Below are 23,942 nucleotides of genomic sequence, written 5' to 3' on the forward strand. Positions count from 1 at the left end.
TTGTTTTTTTGCTTAGTATTTTTATAACAAACTAGGGAAGGAATGTTCAATATTCTAAAAGTCTGGAAACTACCAGTGGGTACAGACTGAAAACCAAAAATTTAAAAATATTTGATACATGTAGGCATATTATATTATTTTCAGAATTACAAGACTTCTATTACTGTCTTATAAAATGTCAAATAGTAGATTTCTCTTATCATAAACCAGGAAATTTGGCTGTACTGAATACAAATGCAATTTTTCCACTTATTAGGGAGTTTCCAAACTATACATTAAATGCGATATTTTGTGTGGCATCACTTTGGACACAGTCATTTATTATAAGTAAATCAGCATTATCAAGTAATTTACTTGTAATAAATAAGCAATTTATTAGCATGTGTAAATGTTGCAATCCTCTCTTTTTAAAAGTTCACATTTCAGAGTTTCAATCTTGCCTTTTAATTTTTTCCCCTTAAATTCTTATTTGAAAACTTTGGCTTCATGGATGAAAAGACAGACACCATATAACTCCAATAAATGAGTGTTTAAATAGGGGAGAAAAGACACATGCATACACAGACATGTGTGTGTCTGTATAAATTCAACTTTTCAACTGTCCACTTGTACATGCTGAATGACTTTGAGTACTGAATCACAGGACCAGGTTTTGCTTTATTATAATTTTTACTGAGACATTCGTAATGAGCTACTGACACCTCTTCTCAACACTTTTTCAGGTCAAACAGAATTCTATGCATAGTTTTTTTGGGCAGATAAAGATCCCAAGATAATTCTTGCTGTGGCAAAGTTGTATTTGTAGACTGTAGAATTTGCGTGGTTTTGACAGCAAAGTAGATTAACCCTGAGTACATTTTTATTATGTATACTATATTGCATTTTGTATTATATATTTTATTTTCTTCTACATAATCTGCCTCTGTGATGCACAATGAAGTTAACTAAGATGCTAGATAGCTAACAAAGATTAAAACAGTAGAAAATTAAAACAAAATTCCAATGGCAATACTGGGTTTTAGTTCGAGTATTGCCAATGGTATATCATGTCTAGCTAACACAGCCTATCTAACAATCTCTGTCCTAATAAAATATCATTTTCTGTTGAGTGTATGGGAAAGAAACCTACAGTATCAAAAATAAATTATAAAGAATTCAGAAAGGATTTCACCAAACTGGGTAAAATGGGCTTTAAATAGAGTGATCTGAGCTGGCAAGGACTAAGAAGGAGATTTTGAAGTTGTGATGAACTTCAATAGTTACCTATTAAGAACGAGATGCAAAAAAGGCAACTTGTACTAAAAAGGGGTTTGAAAATAAGTTTAGCAATATAGTGATGCAATTATATACATCTTTGTTACAACTGCACTTGTAAAATTGTTTACATTTCTAATTATTATATTTAAAAATACATCATAGACCTGAAAAAGACATGAAACTGGGCAATCATAATGAAAAAAAGCTAGAGCAGGTTCTGTATGAGGAAAAACTATAGAGATGTTTTGAGTTACGATGAAGGAGGCCAAGAGGGGGAAGATAGATTGATATATATAACATTGTGGCACCAGAAATATAAGGTTTATATCTTCTTAGAATATTAGAATTCAGGATCACTAATTGTTTCAGAACAACACAACTTTTATTTTATCTATTTAAATAAAATTTGCAACAGTCAGATATGGTGAGGGTCACCAATTTAGATGTTTTTCAAGGGGACAATAATGATGGAGAATAAAGCTATCAATGGCTATCACTTCTGATGGCTATATGTTATTTTCAAAATCAAAGGCAGCATTGCCTTAAGTGCAAGCTGCTACTGTGCAACTGTGGAAAAAAGCAACTTTATCTTCCTCACATTCTACTTGTGAGCTTCATGGATATATCTGGCTGGCCAGCAGCACAGTTGATAATTTTGTCCCTCCTTCTCTTCTTCTGAAAAGAAAACAAAATATGTCAATGCTGATTATTTGAGATGGAAGCATACAGTTTCTTCCTGTCTTAGGTGCCCATCAATGGGATATTTTGTTTTCAATCCAGAGAAAAAGAAAAAAGGGACATTAGTAATAATGGGACAGGTAAGCAAGTAGAAAGCAGTGAGATTGACATCTTAACATTTATTCAATGTTATACTCAAACAAACAAACAAACAAACAACCTAAGCTCATATCACTTTCAACAAATGAGTATTGAATTATATTCTTCTTCTGTGAATTAAGAAACCTCTTTCAGTTATAGCTAGTTTAGGTTGAACTGCAGAATTGAAAAAAAAAAAACCAAGGATTTTCCTTTGTTTTTCTCTCTCTTGGGCTCAACGAAAGCCGTTCTAAACCCTTTCACAAAACTTCTTATAGAGCAATTATTTCTATAGGTTCCAGGCTTTTGAACACTAAGCAGAACTACCAACTAATCCAGGAAGTTTCTGATGTAGAAAGTATAATTCAAAAGAATTCCTTATTCCTGAAAACGGAAGGCTTAGTTTAAAGGTTGGTTTAACAGTAATATAGCCACAAGTAATGTGAAAGTAATATAGTATAAAATCATTGGTGAGAAACCTTGAAATGTAATCCAAGCAAGCAAGACAGATTGCCAGTTTGAATATGATACATAAATTATGGATAGGAATACATGATCTAAATTAGATCTATGGAAAAAAAAAGTTTCACCTTCTTCTGTCTCCATGGGAAAGAAATTGACAGTATATTTTTTTTAAAGGAGAAGATTAATGTTCTTATTTTTGCAATGTCTTTGAAGGAAAAATCATATGCTTCTGAAGAAGGTAATTAAAAGTTTTATTTATTATCACATTTATTTTAAATTAACATCCTAAACTTTCAATGTCACACACATTCAAAGCCAGACACAAATTTAGACTTTCCTAATGGAGAGGAAGGAAGTATAAAAAGAAAAGGAAAAGTAGTCAAGCAAACAAGAGAAAGAAACAATCCCATTCTCATTTTGTTATACGAGGGTAGCATAGTACATAGATCAGAGGGTTTAAAAAAAAATACAAACCCCCACTGTACACAAAGCACAGGAAAATGTGAGGAAAAAAGAGAAAAACTAAAAGCAGCTTAGGATGTGTTAACTCTCCCATTCTGTCGGCTTAAAGAGTATTTTATGCTTGATCAACAGCTCCCTTTTATTATGCTTTTCTTTCATTCATTCAAGACATCAAAGCAGCGAACCACCAGTGTACCTGATCTACTCGAAGAACTAGTAAGGGTGTTCTAAAGAAACGGGGATATTGGGAGCCAGACACCCCTGCAGACAAGCTAGTTCAAAGGGAGTATCTCAACAATGATTACATTTTGTAAATCTTTTTTTTTTTTCCCCAGGAAAGGCAGCTTATTTCCTGCTTTTTCATGAAAAAATAGATTGTACCCATTAAAGTAAGCCTGTGAAATGAAAGTTACTTGAGAACTGAAGTACAGGGAGAGGATTAAGTGGAAAGCGAGATTCAATCTTTCAGAGACTTCCAAAATGTTGCATCCTATTTTAGTACTAGACATAAAATTCCCCTACAGGAATATAAATTCTTCACCAACACTATGTGTTGCTACTCTAAAACACATATATAAATGGATTATTTCCTGCTCATATTATTTTAGACATTAACATTCCAAGAAATAATACAAAGTAAATACTAATACTAATACTAATTTAAACTAATATCCTTAGTTTAAATCACAGACTACCCGATGCATGTTATAAATATCTACGCTGGTTTCTCCATTGGAAAGCTTACATGGATTTGGTGCAAGTACATGGTAAACTAGCCAGAATTTCCTTTACACTGGAAGGGGGAAAATGTGCTAGCACTGAGTGGTTTTGTTGATTCATTCTCCAGTTCAATGAAAAGCTGCATATGTAGTCTTCCTCTGAATGAGACACAGGAACACACAAACATAGAAGACACTATTAAATATGTAACTTGATGGACCAGTCATGATGTACAGAGGTAAAAGAATGATAGACCAGCACTCTTCAGTATGAGGGTGCATGCTATAAGCCTGCATTTATGAACTGTTGACTTGAAGAGGGTCCTAAGTAAAAATGCTCATTTTTAATATTATACGTTTGATAGTAACCAAAATTTGATTCAAACTGAAGTGCAGCATACTAGCGATACATAGCACATAGTGCTTCATTCCAAGGGTTCAGTCACAGTTTAAGTTGTAGTTTGCTTCGTCATCTATATATTTACACAAGAATGAAGGGAAAAAAAATCCTTACCCACATGCTTCAATTATATGCTAGGAAATTCTGGCAAACGCAGCTCTGCTGACAGTTGTCGCTCGTTTTCAAGTGCCTGGAAATGGGCTTCCCTTTTACACTTTATATCTTTCTTTTCTGAAAGTTGGGGCTATAGAGTGATCTCTTTCTCCCTCTACTTGGTTAACATAATTTTTGCAACAGGACTGTACTGTGAGTAAAATAGTTTTCTGCTCAACCCAGCAATACTTTGTAAGTCCAGTTCCATTGGAACACATTTATAAGTTGAGATATAAACTACACACAATTCTCCCTGGGAGCCTACAGCTATTCTTCATTTACATGTGATCTCCCCAAACTCCTCTTGTACTAGCTTGCTCTGTTTCCAGGGCTCACAAAAGGAATGTTCTGCAGTTACAGCCTACAGTCCTTTCTCAGCCATCTGAGACCCACAGGCACAGGTTTGAAGCTGGAGCATTAATAGTTTCCTCATAACTAAAGAAGAGAGAAAAGACTCTAGGCTAGAATATGTTCTCTCTCTTTCTCCCTCTCTCTTTTTGCATATGACATTATAATTAATGTATTGTTATTTTAATGGAACATAATCTATTCCAGCTGCCAGCATATATTTTTATCCTTTTTTATTCATTTTACTTTCCACTTTTTGCAAACTCCTTAATATACCCGTTCTCAAGACTGTACTTGCAGTTTTATTCAAGGTGAATCAAAAGCCAGGCTCCAGAAGCAAATAAATTGCAACAGATATCTTACTATGTATATTAGGAATAATAGATAGAATAATGTATTCTATTGCTCTTTTCTAAACAACTGCTAAATACATAGCATCCTTCAACTATATTAATAGTTTCCATTTATTTTTTGTTAGTTCCCTCTCTCTAAGTAGAGACCCTCCACCTTGTCTCCAATCTACTTTTTGGACTTGGGCAGAGTTGAATATATTAGACAAAAACAGAAAGCAATTCTCAAAATACACATTGCTGCAGAAAGCTAGTGTTTTGTTAGAATCAGCAGTTTTGAAAGTGGCAGAATAAGGGTTTTCACCTTCAAAGAAGGAAGGAGATGGTGTTATTCCCATGACAATATTGATGTGAAGCAATGTACATTAAATTGGAAGTGACAGTAAATATACCTCCTCTTCAAATTAAGGTAAATAAATACTGCCCTATACTTGGGCCTCCTTCTCTCGCGCTGTTTCTCCCCATGTCCCTCTTAGACTGAAAGATTTCATATGGTGGCCCTGCTTAATATTTTCTAATGAATACTTTTTTTTTGCTACTCTGAGTATGATAGGATTACAAGGAGGCAGAAACAGAAACTAACCAGATACAACTATAACTTCAAGTTCCTTTGTGCATTCCATTTTTAGGGTAGAACTCAGAATATTTTAGATGTAAGCCTCAAAGCCATTTTGTGGCCCTGAGCTACATTGATGAAACAGTGCTACACTGGAGCCAGTGCAGTTCTTTTCTAGGTTTGGGTAGCTGCTTTCGAAGCTCCTCCAGGATGTCTCTAAATACAGGTGTACAACCACACAACCACAGTTCGACTAGAACACAAGAACCATGATTTACTCCAGCTCCTGTTTCAATATACAGCCTGCAACAAACTTTTGCATACTGTATAAAATGGCTTAATCATTCTTTTTTCCTATTAGTATTGTTACTTCATGAACAAGTGATTTCAAGTGAATCTCTTTTAATGAATAAATAAATTTTGCAAAAAAGATTCAAATCTCACAATAGTTTTAAAAAATAAACATGAAAAGGAGAAAGTACATCGCACTGAAAAAACTTGAGTAAAAGCATTATATGACAGCATTAAGGGGAACATAATGGGTCTGTTTAATAATATGTTTTTTATGTTTTCTATAAATAAGCAACATGAGAAAAAAAAACTAATGGAAAAATAATTCCACAGTCCCAAATGGTGATAGGTTCTTCATGGAATATATTTCCAAAATCTTTTTTTTTTTTTTGACAATCCTGAATGGTTCCACGAAGAAATTCACATAGAAGTAAGGAATTCAATCACAATATTTATATTTATGCATATTCTATACTGTCCACTTGCTTTATCTCATTTTAATTTTTTTACTTGAACATCCTGGTTGATGGAAAGGCGGAATATAAAAAAATAATTAACAAAGAAAATTCAGCAGATAGTGTTACACTGCTTAATACACGAATGACACAATTTTTAACACTTCCTCTTGCATTTGTAATCCTGCCAAGTCTTTCCTGCCCCTGGTAGCTACACACTCCCAGAAAGTATTTGATATAAGTCAATGCAGCAAAGGTTATCTTGAAATACAAGTATCAGCTGGAAGAAAATAACGCCATGAAAGTGTTAATGCAATTCTCATCCATGCATAACCATGGCAATCTAGATCCCATTCTTGTCATGGCCGATACTTCTAAAATGAATTAAAATAAACAAAACTAATATAAAAATCAAGTTTCATAACTATATGAAAAATACTGTATATGACCCAGGACTATCTTGAATGTACAAGGAACCTGGGAGAAGGTTTCCATTTATTCTTCCTATATAATTCAAAATTATGCACAGTGGTGCTTTAAAATTTGTGAACCCATTTGATTTTTCAATATTTCTGCATAAATATGACCTATCATTTTCCTCAATAAATATATGAACAAGTATAAGGATTTTGACTCATTTTATTTAATTTAATTCTCTTCATCTAGTTTTAGGACTTGTATGGAAAACAGACCATGTTTTTAGGTCATATTTATGCAGAAATACTGAAAATTCAAAAGGGTTCACAAACTTTTAACCACCGCTGTATTTTGTAAAGCTTTTTGACAGGTGATATGTATGGCCTCCAGAGTTTTGTGGCTGTTGTATAATAAATGCTTTTGATGCTTTTTTCAATAATGAACACCATGAGAACATTTCCGTTTTCAGTTTGGGATTAAGTTAAATATATTTTATCATATTTCTTACTTTGAACAAAAGCCTTTCCATAGTGCTTAGATTATTTTTGTAAATAATCTAAAAATGGATGGGGGGGGGGATTCTCTTTAAGCATAAAATTAACTTCTACTTTATTTACAATATAATTCCATTTAAGCATAAAATTAACTTCTACTTTATTTCACTGTTTCTAACTGGATGAAGGCCATGTGACTAGCTGTATAATTTCTCAGTCCAACATTTCCAATCCATTTAATTTTGCCTAGACAGCAGCAATATGAAAAGTTTTCACAGGTGAATGTATCTGTCTCACATTACAATGCAGTGAGAGTTTCTGGCCTGAATAGAAATGGCTACAAGAAATCACCATAACTGTCCTTTGTTTCAAAAGGATATTATGGACTGAAGTTCCTGGGACAAGATGAAAAGATTTTTATTCTAGAGTACAATTAAAATTATTTTAATTGATAATTGACTAAGCATTGTAATACAAGTTCTGAGCCACGACCAGTTGTTCTAAAACATATTTCTTTATAGTCTACTATAGCAAAAATTCAAAAATAACAAAAAACAAGATTCTAATGATGTGCTGTGTTCTAATATTATGTTGTTGTTCAGTTGTTAAGTCGTGTCTGACTCTTCATGACCCCATGAACCATATCACGCCAGGCCTTCCTGTCCTTCACTGCCTCCTGAGTTTGCTCAGTTTCATGCTCATTGCTTCAGTGATGCTATCTAACCATCTCATTCTCTGCCGTCCCTTTCTCCTTTTGCCCTCAATCTTTCCCAGCATCAGGGTCTTTTCCAAAGAGTCCTCTCTTTGCATTAGGTGACCAAAGTATCTCAGCTTGAGCTTCATTATCAATCCTTCCAATGAGCAGTCAGGGTTAATTTCCTTTAGGATTGACTGGTTTGACCTCCTAGCAGTCCAGGGGACTCTTAAGAGTCTTCTCCAGCACCACAGTTCAAAGGCATCAATTCTTCGGCGCTCAGGCTTCTTTATGGTCCAGCTCTCAGATTAATTAAGAGTATAATAATTATAGTACTAGTATCTATTCTTGTCAATATGTGGACCTTTGAAATATCAACAAGTAGAATATTAATCCAGCATTTACTGTACTTCACAATTTTGAAATAAAATGCATTATTTTATAGGTTATAACTGAAGTTTGAAATATGAGATTTTGTGGTCACTCAAGTTCATTACACATATCAGAGGGTAAGAAATGACCTGAACATGGTCAAGTGAGGCTTATCACAGTCCCACTAACTGGCTGTCAACTACACACGTTTCAGTTTTATTTTAATAATTGAGCACAAGAAAGTGTTTTCAACTTAGAAGGCACAGAGCACTAATCAAATAAATTAATAACTTTAGTCCCATTAAATATAAGTACTTAACTGTATAGTTAAATGGAATTTAGGTACACACAATTTATTTTAGATTGTGTTGATTGTCTTCATATCTGCAAAAAGAACTTGCAATCAAGTGGCATGTTATGCTTCCAAAATTACTTTGGGCCCTAAACAGTTGCCTGAGTAATGTGGAAAGCGTGTAGAAGAATCTAGCAGACTCCTTATTCACTGAAAAGAAATGCCTTGGAATCCTTCAAAAATAATAAACATGGTTGCCTCAATAGTGTTTTTACAAGATTAGTTTTTAGGCTATAACTACACTTGTGGTTACTGCTTGCCAGGAAAATGGGTATTTTGACCTTTATCCTTATGATGGAACATGGAAGTTACACAGTTTGCTTTGCACATTTATTCTGAAGCAGACTATAAGAGCAGATTTTTTTTAAAAAAGGAATTCATGGTAAGAATGAACTTTACATATGGAAGTTAACAGCATGAATTAATAGCAGAATCCAAATTGTACAGCATTTATCATTTCATAATATGTAGTTCTAGGGCGTCAAGTTTGATCGGTCCATTTTATTTACATCCAAGGCTGATCTCACAGATGGTCTATGTCAGACAAGGAAATGTAACTTAATGATACCATTTAACAACCATCAAAGAAGGGCAGGACATCCCAAATTATGCCAGCCCACGCTACTGGAGGGCTTTCCAATACTGTAATAGGTTTGTCATATACCCTCTTAACTGTTGCAATTAATAATGCAGGAGGAGCTGATAAACAAAAGTAAAGTGCTCTCTGCTGTGTAGACACAACAAAAGCTGTGGAATAAGAGAAAAGAAGAAGATAAAGAAAAAGCAACACATTTTTATTTTTTTTATGTGGACATGTTCTTGGTTTCCATTCTGCTGTTGTAACAATTACTGTACTAGCTCCTCTGACAGAGTCAATAAATCGATTGGGATCTAATGCAGCTGCAAGGGAGGTTAATCCAATACACCATTATCTGCTGTGAAGGTTGTTGGGGGAGGTGAAAGCAGAGAGTAGGAAATCAGTAAGGAAAAATAAAGGTGAAAGAGAATACGTAAGAGCGTTTTAGGTTTTGCCTTACATGGAGACAATGCCTGTGAAGACACAGGTTTGAGGAAGGTTGCTACTGCACAGGAGAAATGAATCAACAAACGTAGAACATTATAAATTCTGTAGTACTTTAGTCAGAGACAACAATTAGCAGCTCAGGTTCATGTAACTTCATAATTGGCAAAGTAAAAAAATCAAAATAAAAACAGTGTATAACTTTGATATACAGAGCTAATTTTTAAAGCTACTTTGATCTTTTATATATCATATTTGATTTTTTAAATGGCAGAAAACTCTACTGGCTTGAAAATAAACCAATATTTTTAACAATTCAACATTATGATCCATCAGAAAGACTTCTCCCTATAATAAATTATTACATAGGTGATCATCATATTGACTGTACTAGGTGAATGGCAGTACTTACTGTATGTGAAGACCACTGGAGTGGCTGTCAGAGATTCAGATCAAACTGCTGTTCAGGCTATTCAATCTGGCAGTTTCATTTTCCAAGATGCTAAGTAACTAGTACTAAGAAGCATATATGGAATTATACAGAAAAAGAGACCAATGCTTTTTTGGAATCGAACCAAATTTTGTCATGTATTTGTTCATGACTACGTGATCTCTTTTCTACCTTCTGCAGCCTTTCTAAGGTTCAACCTTTATTAGATAAATTCTTTGAATGATTGGGCATCACACTGTCTTCTATCCCTGTCTCTAATCCTCCAAGAGCCAATAAGGAATGCAGTACTCCATATGTATGGAAAACTGACTTATGACAGGACTATTTGATTACTACCTGATTTTCTTGTGTTGCTGTGGGTGAGAGATAGGGGTGTGTGGAGGGGGGCAGGGGAGGAGGAGATTAAAGTTGTCAAGGCATTGTTTATTTTATTTATTCTCAAATCTATACTCACACATTCCTGCCATCAAATGGAAACACAAGGGTAAATTAAATAATTCAGTTGGGAATGGGGAACCAAGTGCTTCTATGCACAATTAAATCAAACGCTTAACTATTTGTAATGGTTTTGCATAAAAAGTTGAGTGCAATAATGCAGAACTGACTTGTTAAGTATCTGTTTACTTAAAGGAAATTTATACAGTCTGCAGAGAGAATTGCTTAGCAAAACAGAAGTCTCTATAGTACATTTATCGTATTTACTAATTTGCTAACTTTTACAAATCAAATACATGTTTAGTGCACTAATTCGGAAAAAAAACCATGTCTGAAGCAACTCAACAAATAAATGACAGGTCTTATAAGCAACCCCTTCATGGATCACTGCCTTGTCGTGGCAAAGGGGCTTGCGTAACTCAGTGAAGCCATGAGCTATACCGTGCAGGGCCACCCAAGACGGACAGGTCATGACAGAGAGTTCTGACAAAATGTGGTCCACTGGAGAAGGAAATGGCAACCCACTCCAGTATCCTTGCCAAGAAAACCCCATGGACAATGTTAAAAGGCTAAAAGATATGACGCCGGAAGATAAGCCCCTCAGGTCGGAAGGTGTCCAATATGCTACTGGGGAAGAGCGGAGGGCAATTCCAAGTAGCTCCAGAAAGAGTGAAGTGGCTGGGCCAAAGCCGAAAGGACGTTCAGCTGTGGATGTATCTGGAAGCGAAAAGAAGGTCCGATGCTGTAAAGAACAATATTGTATAGGTACCTGGAATGTAAGATCTATGAACCAAGGCAAGCTGGATGTGGTCAAACATGAGATGACAAGATTGAACATTGACATCTTGGGAATCAGCGAACTGAAATGGACGGGAATGGGTGAATTTAATTCAGGTGACCATTATATCTACTACTGTGGGCAAGAAGCCCTTAGAAGAAATGGAGTTGCACTCATAGTCAATAAGAGAGTGGGAAAGGCAGTAATGGGGTACAACCTCAAAAATGACAGAATGATCTCAGTGCGTATCCAAGGCAAACCATTCAACATCACAGTAATCCAAGTCTATGCCCCAACCACTGATGCTGAAGAAGCTGAAGTTGACCGGTTCTATGAAGACCTACAACACCTTCTAGAACTAGCACCAAAAAAAGATGTCCTTTTCATGATAGGGGATTGGAATGCTAAAGTAGGAAGTCAAGGAGTAATCGGAATAACAGGCAAGTTTGGCCTTGGAGCACAAAATGAAGCAGGGCAAAGGCTAATAGAGTTCTGTCAAGAGAACAAGCTAGTCATAGCAAACACTCTTTTCCAACAACACAAGAGACGACTCTACACATGGACACCACCAGATGGTCAATACCGAAACCAGATTGATTATATACTTTGCAGCCAAAGATGGAGAAGCTCTATACAGACAGCAAAAACAAGACCAGGAGATCTTGTGGCTCAGATCATGAGCTTCTTATTGAAAAATTTAGGCTTAAATTGAAGAATGTAGGGAAAACCACTAGACCACTCAGGTATGACTTAGATCATATTCCTTGTGAGTACACTGTGAAGATTTAGAGGATTAGATTTGGTAGACAGAGTGCCTGAAGAACTATGGATGGAGGTCCGTAACATTGTACAGGAGGCAGCAACTAAAACCATCCCAAGGAAAAAGAAATGCAAGAAAGCAAAATGGCTGTCTGATGAGGCATTACAAATAGCTGTGGAAAGAAGGAATGTGAAAAGCAAGGGTGAAAGAGAAAGATATAAGCAACTGAATGCAGATTTCCAGAGAATAGCAAGGAGAGATAAGAAGGCCTTCTTAAATGAACAGTGCAAAGAAATTGAGGAAAACAATAGAATGGGGAAGACTAGAGATCTCTTCAAGAAAATTGGAGATATCAAAGGAACGTTTAGTGCAAAGATGGGCATGATAAAGGACAAAAAAGGCAGGGACCTAACAGAAGCAGAAGAGATTAAGAAGAGATGGCAAGAATACACAGAAGAACTATACAAGAAAGATCTTAATGTCCCTGATGTCCATGCTGGTGTGGTCACTGACCTTGAGCCAGACATCCTAGAGAGTGAAGTCAAGTGGGCCTTAGGAAGCATTGCTAACAACAAAGCTAGTGGAGATGACAGTATTCCAGCTGAGTTATTTAAAATACTAAAAGATGATGCTGTTAAAGTGCTGCACTCAATATGCCAGCAAGTTTGGAAAACACAACAGTGGCCACGGGATTGGAAAAGGTCAGTTTACGTTCCAATTCCAAAGAAGGGCAATGCCAAAGAATGCTCAAACTATCGCACAATTGCACTCATTTCACATGCTAGCAAGGTTATGCTCAAAATCCTACAAGCTAGGCTTCAGCAGTACGTGAACCGAGAACTACCAGATGTACAAGCTGGGTTTCGAAGAGGCAGAGGAACTAGAGATCAAATTGCCAACATTCGCTGGATCATGGAGAAAGCACGAGAGTTCCAGAAAACATCTACTTCTGCTTCATTGACTATGCAAAAGCCTTCGATTGTGTGGATCACAACAAGCTGTGGCAAATTCTTAAAGAGATGGGGGTACCAGACCATCTTACCTGTCTCCTGAGAAATCTGTATGCAGGCCAAGAAGCAACAGTTAGAACCAGTCACGGAACAACCAATTGGTTCAAAATAGGGAAAGGAGTACGACAAGGCTGTATACTGTCACCCTGCTTATTTAACCTATATGCAGAGTACATCATGAGAAATGCCAGGTTGGAAGAATCACAAGCCGGAATTAAGATTGCAGGGAGAATCATCAATAACCTCAGATATGCAGACGATACCACCCTAATGGCAGAAAGTGAAGAAGAACTAAAGGGCCTCTTGATGAGGGTGAAGGAGGAGAGTGCAAAAGCTGGCTTGAAACTCAACATTAAAAAAACTAAGATCATGGCATCTGGACCCATTAATTCCTGGAAAATAGAAGGGGTAGAAATGGAAGCAGTAACAGACTTCATTTATTTGGGCTCCAAGATCACCGCAGACGGAGACTGCAGCCATGAAATTAAAAGACGCTTGCTCCTTGGGAGGAAAGCTATGGCAAACCTAGATAGTATATTAAAAAGCAGAGATGTCACCTTGCCGACAAAGATCCGCATAGTCAAAGCTATGGTTTTTCCAGTAGTAATGTATGGCTGTGAGAGCTGGACCATAAAGAAGGCTGAGCGCCGAAGAATTGATGCCTTTGAACTGTGGTGCTGGAGAAGACTCTTAAGAGTCCCCTGGACTGCTAGGAGGTCAAACCAGTCAATCTTAAAGGAAATCAACCCTGATTGCTCATTGGAAGGACTGATAATGAAGCTCAAGCTCAGATACTTTGGTCACCTAATGCGAAGAGAGGAGTCTTTGGAAAAGACCCTGATGCTGGGAAAGATTGAAGGCAAAAGGAGAAGAGGACGGCAGAGGATGAGATGGTTAGATAGCATCACTGAAGCAATGAGCATGAAACTGAGCAAACTCAGGGAGGCAGTGAAGGACAGGAAGGCCTGGCGTAATATGGTTCATGGGGTCACGAAGAGTCGGACACGACTTAACGACTGAACAACAACTTATAAGCAAGTTATCTACTTTTTAAATTAATAGATTAAAAAATATAAGTTTTAGTACAACTGGTTTCAGAAAGCTATATTGTCTATAACTGTTATAAATAGATTCCAGTGAGACTGGAAGTGCTCACCAATAAATGCTTTTGTAAGTGAAATTCCCAGCCAAGGTTATAGGAAGAGATTGAAATGTACTTCCTTGGTACATATCCACACATTTCAGATAGTGTGGCTCACAGCTACTTTGAAAATAAGGCCAATAATGGTTAAATCGACTCCCCTATGAATCTAGGTCCTTTTGGCAGGTATGGTCTGTTTATCTGAACCATTTTCTTTGAGTCCAGTGTTTCTCAACCTCAGCAACTTTAAGATGTGTGGACTTCAAGAATTCCACACATCTTAAAGTTGCTGAGGTTGAGAAACACTGGTCTAAACTGATCACTAGAGAGTTTTTCTCCCTTAGCAAGCAAAGCTTTACTCCGTATTTTGAATGAAAAACTACATTTTGGAGGGTGGGGGTTAAGATTAATTATATAGGAGTCAAAGACAGATGAATAGAATCAGTTTCCAAATCAACTTTCAGAATCGGAATCTTAAGAATAATGAAGTTGAGCAGCAGCAACTTGGCTAACATGATATAAATGCTGGTTTATTACTATCACCTTTGCTCTGGCCTGGAAAGACAGAACTGCTTCCATCTCAAACCCACCCCTTTACCCTTCCTGCTTATTTTCCTTTTAATTAGTAAGACTTAGGGCAGGGATTCTCTCTCTCCTTTAATTATATTAGCTATGTTATCTGAAATTAGGATAAAATAGAAAATATTTAGTAATAAGTAAAGCAGGGTGAGACTACAAGTGTATGTATAAATGTAATCAACAAATGGACAACTTGCATAACTGATCTATCAATAGTTAACCCCAATCTATTTGAAATGAAACAAGTCAAAATTTGAAAAATACTATGCTGAAAGAAATAAAACATAAGCTTTTAGCTCAGTTCCAGAAGTTGTCATTTTCAAATCAATTTCCTTCAATTTCCAAAGAGTTGCTTCTAAATTAGAAAGCAATATCAACCTATGAAAATAAGGAAAGTAGTACTTGAACACTTGAAGCACTCTTGCTTATTCTCATTTTAGATCTTAAAAAGAGCAGGAAATAGGAATAAGATCATATGATTCCCCATGGGCCCTTAAGCACATGGTACGATAATAAGCAAAGCATTTACATTGCCCCACCTGTATGAATCGCTTTTCCAAATGAAAGCTGGCATGGAATGGGAAGCAAGATTTAGCTTCCACCTTAGAGTGGCATGGATTAGAAGTTCATAGAACTAGTAATCTGAGAGTCTGCCATATCCGCCTGAGTTGCCATAAAGGAGTTGTAGCATATCTAATATCATTTGAGTCCCTAGTATTAGATATCAAGGAAAGAGAACTGATTATTTTCAGCAGATGTCTATTGCCACAGGGTACAAACAGGATGGAATTTGTACATCTTTATGAATGTAAAAGATGAATCTCTTACCAAAGAAGAGTACTATCTTGAAAGAAAGTAAAAAAATTCAATTATTTATTGAAAATTTTAATTCATAAAGCCAAATAACACATTTACACTGTAGCCTTCCCTAGAGAGATTTCCAGCAGATATGTTGGACTACCATTCCCATCAGAAAACACCACTGACTTTATAGGCTGAAAATCATGGAAGCTGTAGATAAACACATCTGCAAGGGGGCAAGATTGGGGAAGATCACTGTAAACCATCATTGTACAAAGTATGTGGTAAGAAGGAAAATAAAATTTTAACTTCAAATGTCCAGATTTTAAGATACTAATAAAATGTCATTTTCAATTGTTTAACAATTATAAACATGATTTTGTTCTTAAGAATACAAACATGAACACAAATAGCACCTACTATTTTTGTCTTTAAGTTCTAGAATTAAATATATATATAAATATATAAAAATAATAAATTAGCCCAAATGGCATTCATTTTAGAATGAATTGTACCCAAACCATCTATCCAATTGTGTTTACTATCATGTTCATATTTTTGTTACTTTAAGCTGACTAGGATTGCAGCCTAAGGTTCAAATATCCTGTTCTGTGTTCTTTAAAGGTAACTTTATAGTGAAATTGTTGAGACCAGGCCAAAGAAGATAAAGATTCTTTTGACTGCTGCTCAAGCAAATAACAAAAAAATGAAAATAAAAGCATTTGAAACACTTCCTGGGAATTAACTCTATGGAATTATGAACAAGTTTTACTTGTCCAGAAACAGAATTGAGTTCATTGAGACTTACTTTTACATAAATTTGCATAGGATTTATAAACTATTGTATATCTGGCCTCAGAGCTGTAGCTTTAAACAGCTTGCTTTAAAATTCCTCCCAATATTAATAGAGTTCCTTAGGCTGCAAAAGAAATAGCATGGCTTAAATGTAAAAGTAAGTGAAATCTCTTCTTGTTCATCCTTTGAATTAGAGGTACTTCAAGGGAGCTTGAACTACAGGAGAACAGAAATGCAAGCTGCTTTCTGCTACTTAACTTGATGGGAACAGGCATCAAAGAGTTAAAATATTCCCTGAGTTGCTGATGTACTTTCTGTGACCTTGTTCGATGCAAAGGCTTGAAATCCAACACAGTTTAACCACTTCTATCTATGCAGCTATAAAGGAGAGTCCTTACTGAAGACTGCAAATGGAGAAATCACTTCAAAAGTCAACAGTGCTCTCAATCCGAGTTGTGAAAAGTATTGACTTCATCACTGAGGGCAGGCTCACAAGATTTGTGAATATCTTATGATATTGCCGCTTTCTGTATTCTATATTCTAGTTCATTGCTGCTCTTGTGTGACTACTGATTGCCTCTTTTCTCAAATTGACCATTCTTATCTATTGCATCCAATCACCACGAGCCAGTAAGAAAAAAACATTTATCTGCAGCAGGTGAGTGACAGTATCTCCATAAAAATATGCTGCACCCTATAACAGGCTCAGAGATGTATTGACTGTTTTGTGGAACAAAACTGAAAGGTACACAATTAAGCCCAGTTTTCATAAGCAAACTGTGGCAATTAGCTGCATGACGTATGACTGCAAAACATTGAATCTTGTTGCAATTTGTTCCTGTGGAGCAGCCTCTATTTCAGATCTGGCAATATTCACTAGACTAGGAAAGGTGATATTCCCTAAAGTAGGAGAGATTTTTCAGTATATTATCCAGTAGTTGATGACAAGATCCATAACTCAATAATGAGCCATTATACACAAGCAACTCTCCACAACGGGCTGAGCATTTGTTCAATGTGGCCATCACAACAATGAATGACCTATCAATTCAATATTCAGCTTTGTTTCTCCACATAATTAATGTTATATGGAGACAGAATATTTTATGGACGGCATATACTCCTCCATATTGTCTTTTCTCCTGTGGACAACTATCTATACATTCTTTGCTCATTACAGAAAGTTAGTTGGTTTCTGGCTCAAGGAGATAACTTATGTAAATTTGCATGAGAGGCTTTTCTCTTCAGAACTTCTCCCAATATACAGATGACATGGGTGAATGAGATGTTAGCGGATGTGAAGGAACCATTTTAGCTCAACTATGGAGAAATAAATGTTTCAGAAGTGCTAGTCTCTGTTGGATGTGTGCAAGTTGCAATATAGAAAGGGTGTTGTTGTTTGCATCATACTCTTGCAGTAACATCTCCATGTTATTTGATCTATGACCTGCCTTTCAATTTTATAGAGGAAAACAGTTACATTATGCCATAAGTCCTGATGCTTAATTATTTAAAAATTATAGCTGCCAAATAAAACCAGGATTTCCTGCTCTTGACTTTTAAAATGCTGCACCATAACCAGGAAAACGTTATAAATAAAATGATTGATTCTTTTCTTCCTTCACAATTATGGAATATTAAGTGACCATATTTTCTTGGAAAAAATAAAGGACAAGCCTGAAAAAGGGGCAAATCTGAAAGAGGTTCATAAGGATAAACAAATTTAATTGTTTATAACTTTGCTTTACAAAGGAAAATCCAAGAACAAAACCAAGAAAAGCTTTACCAAAATGCATATTTTAATAAAAATATCTAAATCACTGTATGTAAATTTATTTTAAAAAGACAATTCAATTTCCATATTTGTCACATGAATGTGGAAGGCTGTGCATTAAGTGCTACCATTTGCATGGTAAAAGTTAAATGGCCAAAATAAAGGCCAAAAGTGAGTTTTTGAAAAATAAATAAATCTAAAGACAGCTTTCTGAAATAAAGGACTATATTTTATAATAAGGGATGTATGGTTAATGTAGTTATCACCTTAACATTTTTAAAGGTTTGGCTCAAATTTACTGCTAACAAAACTACCAACAACTGTTTCTTAACTGACTTTAGAAATTTGAAACGGTTTGAAAAACACGCACTTTAACATGTCTTTGATGAAAAGAGATAAATTGCAGTTTGCTCAGTTTCCTAACTCAAAACCATTATTCTAACATCAGTGAGGTCAGATTAATGTTGGTTGAACTCAGGATAGTGTTCAGGATTTTTTTTTTTTTAATGTGTTCCATTTGATGCTACCAATCAATCTTTGAGCAATTTTTTCAATCTTATATTTTCTGAAGGAAGTACGTTCTGTTAGCTAAGAAGGATATTATTCCTATGTTGGGGATTTCTCTTTTCCCCCATTTGTAGAACTTAATGCATATTCCAATAGTCTCTCTCTATGATTTGTTATCAATAGCGCACTGAATATTATCAAGAAATTTAACTGAACTTCTCTTGAGAGATGGAAAATAAAGTAAGTTTAACTTTACTTCCATATTATCAATTCTGAATTAAAGTCAAAAGCAGTGTTTGTCTTGGAGTTATTGCTAATGTACACTAGCAAAAAAGATAAAGACCCTAGAATGTGAGGTCATTTAGAAAGGCTTTAACTCTGCCCCTTGCTTTGATTGAGTTTAATAGCATCCATTCAACCTTTCTCATACACATATAGGTATTGCTTCCTTTAGTTCCAGTTGGAGCTTTTTCTTTGTGATAAAGCAGGTCAGGGGCTGTGGCTGATCTAGAACAAAATTACTTAAGCCAAGGACACACAACCTTTTTACAGATGGAGGCTGCACTTGGCATTTGAGTGGAACACCAAAGGCTGTAGTCCAAAATACGTGAGCAAAGAATTTGGTAGGATCAGGACAGTAAACATTTAATTAACAAAATGTGTTTATGTACTGGACAGACACACACACTTTCAGGTATATGTTTCTTAAACAGACTAATAATGCAAGGCGAAAGGTATCTGCTCAAAAGTAACTTCAACTAGAACTGCATTATCAAACTGCTAATGGAATCAGAATAATCAGTATATTACCTGCATCAGCTGAATGGACCAAAAAAGGATGGTTTCAGTCAGTTCAGAAGTATTTGCCTTCTATGAGACTTTTTACTCCCCTTGTGAGCTAAATATCAACATGGCAAACTACACAGCAGGCTATTTGCATTCAATATTTAATTAGGTGTCATTCTTATTGAAGATACTAGTCTCATTTGAGAATAGGCACTTCATAATATACTGTAGCTTTTACAATTCCATACAGTGGTCAAACATTACTCTTGTTTGGGCTATATTAGAAAATATCAGAAACCACTCTTCAGGTTGGATGTATTTACAAGAAGCTGTTTTTGTTCTTTTTAAAAACCACTGAACAAACTAGCAGCAGATATAATGTGGATGATTTGTTTGAAAATGCAAACTTTTGTCTGCAGTGGAGAAATCATGTGTCTCAAGCATGCAGTGTAAGAAGATAATCTCATTCTGGATCCTTTGCTCTATGTCATTCAATATATTCTTGATCCACATAGTGATCAAGCCTTTAGCAACTGCCCTGAGTATTATCAATCCTGATTGGAGATCAACTGAATGGACAAACTTGCAATCTGAATATATCAAGCATATGAACAAATTAAGTTCCACTGATTTGGACATATTCCCAAAGTAACTATGTCTGACCTTGGCTATAGTCAAAGAAAGCAAAGCAGGATCAGACCCTGTTAATATCTGGGAGACCAGCAGAAAATCCAGGGACTGTTGCCAAGTTGTCTTAGCAGGTGTCAAGGTTGACTCAAAGGAGACTTTTCTTTTAAACTTATCATAAGGAAATATAGTTATAGATTTGAATGAACTGGTAAATACAGTAGCTAATTGACAAAATAGGATTGGGATTTTCTACTTGCAGTTACATGAAATGCAAATAAAGCAGAGGGCATAGCATGTCTTACAATGTTTGTATAATGTCATGTGATGTCAGTGTATAGAATGAAACATGAAAAATATTCTGAACTGAAAGTAGCCTTTCGACTATTTTTACAGCAGAAGATTGTTGCGAAAAGAAAAAGAGGAAATAACTATCTGTGGAAAAACTACCATTGCCATGAGAATTTCCCAAAACAAAAACAAACAAATACCAGAAGTGACGTTTCACTTGTTATTCAGACTGTGAAGATGAACTGACTGATGGAGAGACACAAATCACTTGCCAAAGCAACACTAAAGTACACCAAAGAGTTAACAAGCAGCATGGCAAACAGAGCAGAAGTTGAAAGCGTCCCACCTGTGTCTGTTGAGGGATATTTACAAAGCTTGGATCCCGTGGTCCAACACTGACGAATCGGTTTGCAGGGGAGGTGCTGGGTGTTGAATAGGCTGTGAAGGGAAGGGACACATGCGTTCAGGAAGCAGCACTAGATCACAGACAAACAACAACCACACTGATCTCAGAGCCACCCAACAAATGTTGAACATGAAAATGAGGTCACATTATAAGGATTAAGAATCTGACTTAGGACAACTGGATTTCAAATGATGGAGAAATAAATATGGACATCAGTAGGCAATAGAAGAATATCTTGCTTTTTAACATAAACTAAAACCACATATTTGGAGTTAAGCATGGCTAGTCAATTCAAACTACTTTTGTCTTCAGGCTGGACTTTTTGTACAAAGATCCATAGGCAAGAAATCTTGGGGCCTGCAGTAGTGTGCTTGAGTGACCACTGCTTTAAATTTATCCAAATTCAGAACAAATTGTGAATTGCTTCTACTACACAATGATATGGTGAATGACCAACAAACATAATGTAATAAATTGCAAGTGTATTTGATAAATGGACATGTATATAAATAGGATGGCATTTATTGGCAATGATTAAACTGTAGAAATTTACAAATATTCCTGGATCTCTAGTTGTGATAGCACATGATTTGGTGACCATACTGCCTCTATAGTCAACTAGTTTATGATCAAAATATGATTCATTGCAGTGAGCCGAGCAATTCTAAATGTGATAGAAGGGAAGAAGATTGTTTGTAAAACTCTGCTGATTGCTACTCTGCTGAGGGGATAGGGTTGACGGACCTTCTTCATGGTTGTCATTTCAGTTTTTTTCCTCTTTTCCACTGATTTCACTGAGAGAAACTAGTTGAGGAACTTGATATTGAGCCCTCTCAAGTAACAAAAAAGACCTGAATTCAACAGATCAAAGGATGCATCTCACGTCCCTTTGCTGCACTCTATTTTGGTACCTACTCTAGTAGAAACATTGTATTTTGCTACAGATGGCAAAGGAATATATTTTTTGTGATGGTTTAGGATTGTACGTTCTTATGCATAGTTTTGAGAACACACCGTGGTTACAATCCGAAAACAGCTGCCATAAGAGACCTGCAGATTCATAAAACTGTCACGGCCAGTTACAAAGGGGGGAAAAATCAAAGTATTCCAGGAGAGGTAGTCCCCTAGGATGTTTTGGAACCCAAAAGCATTGCTAAAAATAAAACTGATGCTTGAGATTGGTGCTTTACTTTGCTTTGCTCCTCCCTCCCTCCCTTCCAGGGAATCTTTTAACATAATAGATTGGGCAGTGAATCTGTTGGCACAAAAGTAAGTATCTGTGGGCATTTATTAACACAGATTCTAAAATGCCGAACTCCAATTGATTGTGCTAATGCGCACGAACAACTTGCTACCTATCCCTGATATATGCCCATTTAATTTCCAGTACATATACCTGAGCATCCTCTTTACCATTAGAGAGACTTTTATAGTTTTTAGCCATCTTGGAGAGAATTGTATTTCTTCTTTTTTATTGTGAGCTGCCCAGAGTCACCCGTGGGGGAGATGGGCGGCATACAAGCCAAACAAACAAACAAACAAACAAACAAATAAATAAATAAATGTACCATCCTAACTCTTTCCAATTAGCAGATCCAGGAATTAAAATCACTAATTGATTTATTTGTTGCTGGTTTTTCAGTCCTTCACACTATTCAAATACAAATGTTTAGAATATTTTTACATAAAACTGTAATGGACATTTTTTACACTGATCTGTTAACCAAATAGATCATATATAAGAAGTTTGTGTATGATATTAAGAAATATTACTAGTAATGTGTACACATTTTAGAAGGATAATTTGTGAATATAACAGATATTGTTCTCATAAGTAAGTATATAAAGATTTGTTTTAAAAAGTAAAAGCTATCTACTGTGTGAAGACTGGGGCTTTATTTGTTATTCCAGTGTCCTAATAACATAATTAATGGTATCAATTAGACAATTTCCACTCTCTTCAAAGTAGTGGTCTCTCATAAGACTATCAAGTAATTCAAAAAAAATTAGGACGGTTAAGTTATTTTTACATAGTTAGGGAACAGTCATGACTTTAAGTGAACTTCTCATGAGAGTACCATTGGAAAAAAAATGATCAAAAATAGACAATACATTTCTGTAAATACCATTATAAAAAACATGAACGTAAGAATTAGTTGTATAATAATCTACACAACTGTATATATTTATCTACAGTAATAGTAAAAGTTCTTAGATCTTATCTCCTGTTATATATGAGTCTTCTGCTCAAGATTTGGAGACATAAAACCAGTCATACTGGCTAATTTAACAAATAATATGACTTGTGTAGGTAACATACTGCATTCTTACATCTTTGTAATAAGAGGACTATGTGAGTATATCTAACATTAGCAAAGCAACTTATTGCACAGAGAAGGGATAAGAGTGAAACACAACCACTATGCGCTAGTAAATTAGGCTATGGTACCTACTACACAAGTCATCTGAAGCTCATCATATGAAATGAAATGTGAAATATCCTTTCGCTATAACATGCAACAATGGTTACCTCTTACTTAAGCCTCATCAACACAAATTCTCATTTATACATGTCTCTACTAATTTATACATTATTAAATCTAATTTTGCACACATTTTGTCAATCTTGAAGTTTATATTTGTTAATCTTTTTGTCAGTCCCATTGCCAGCAGTCAGTCCCATTTCAAAGTAAATGCAGACTGAATGGTTCTAAAACATCTCTAACACAGTTATTAGCTTAGCAGCAACTTTGATACATCTAAATCAGTGTTTTCTGAACTCGGCAACTTTAAGACGTGTGGACTTCAACTCCCAGAATTCTTATCTTCAAATCCCATACATCTTAAAGTTGCCAAGTATGAAAAACATTGATCTAAACGATCCTTTATTTACCTACTATACATTTCAGATTCTATTTGGAGACAAAACCACAGATTCTATACCTATGAGATCATGATGTAGAAGAGTACATTGCTTATAATGAACAAACAACAGAAATACAGACAGAATAAAAAGAAAGAAAGATACTTCAGAATCTCTTAGCAACCTCTGAATGCTGCAGTGGTTCACTGCTACTTGGCAATATTTAAATCAGCAAATAACCACTTACTTTAGAGTAGTCCTTAAGAAATGAAAAATGCTGCTCTGAAATAAGTAGTTGTTCTTGTTCTTGTAATTC

General features: G+C 35.6%; 1 protein-coding gene across 11 annotated transcripts in view; it reads right to left on the reverse strand.

The window, feature by feature from the left end:
* NFIA (nuclear factor I A) overlaps nt 1-23,942 on the reverse strand; it is a 331,321-nt gene that overhangs the window by 16,101 nt on the left and 291,278 nt on the right. For 5 of the 11 annotated variants that reach the window (XM_088154528.1, XM_088154522.1, XM_088154527.1 and 2 more), the window contains one exon: nt 20,704-20,795. The exons of the other annotated variants lie outside the window; for them this stretch is intronic. In XM_088154528.1, the coding sequence (XP_088010654.1) occupies nt 20,704-20,795 (92 nt within the window). The remainder of the gene's footprint in view (nt 1-20,703; nt 20,796-23,942) is intronic. 11 annotated transcript variants of the gene reach the window in all.

The sequence above is a fragment of the Python bivittatus genome, unplaced genomic scaffold (assembly GCF_059951505.1).
Source record: "Python bivittatus isolate LINGU-HERP-01145 unplaced genomic scaffold, Pbiv_v1 ctg000700_np1212, whole genome shotgun sequence".
NCBI lineage: Eukaryota > Metazoa > Chordata > Lepidosauria > Squamata > Pythonidae > Python > Python bivittatus.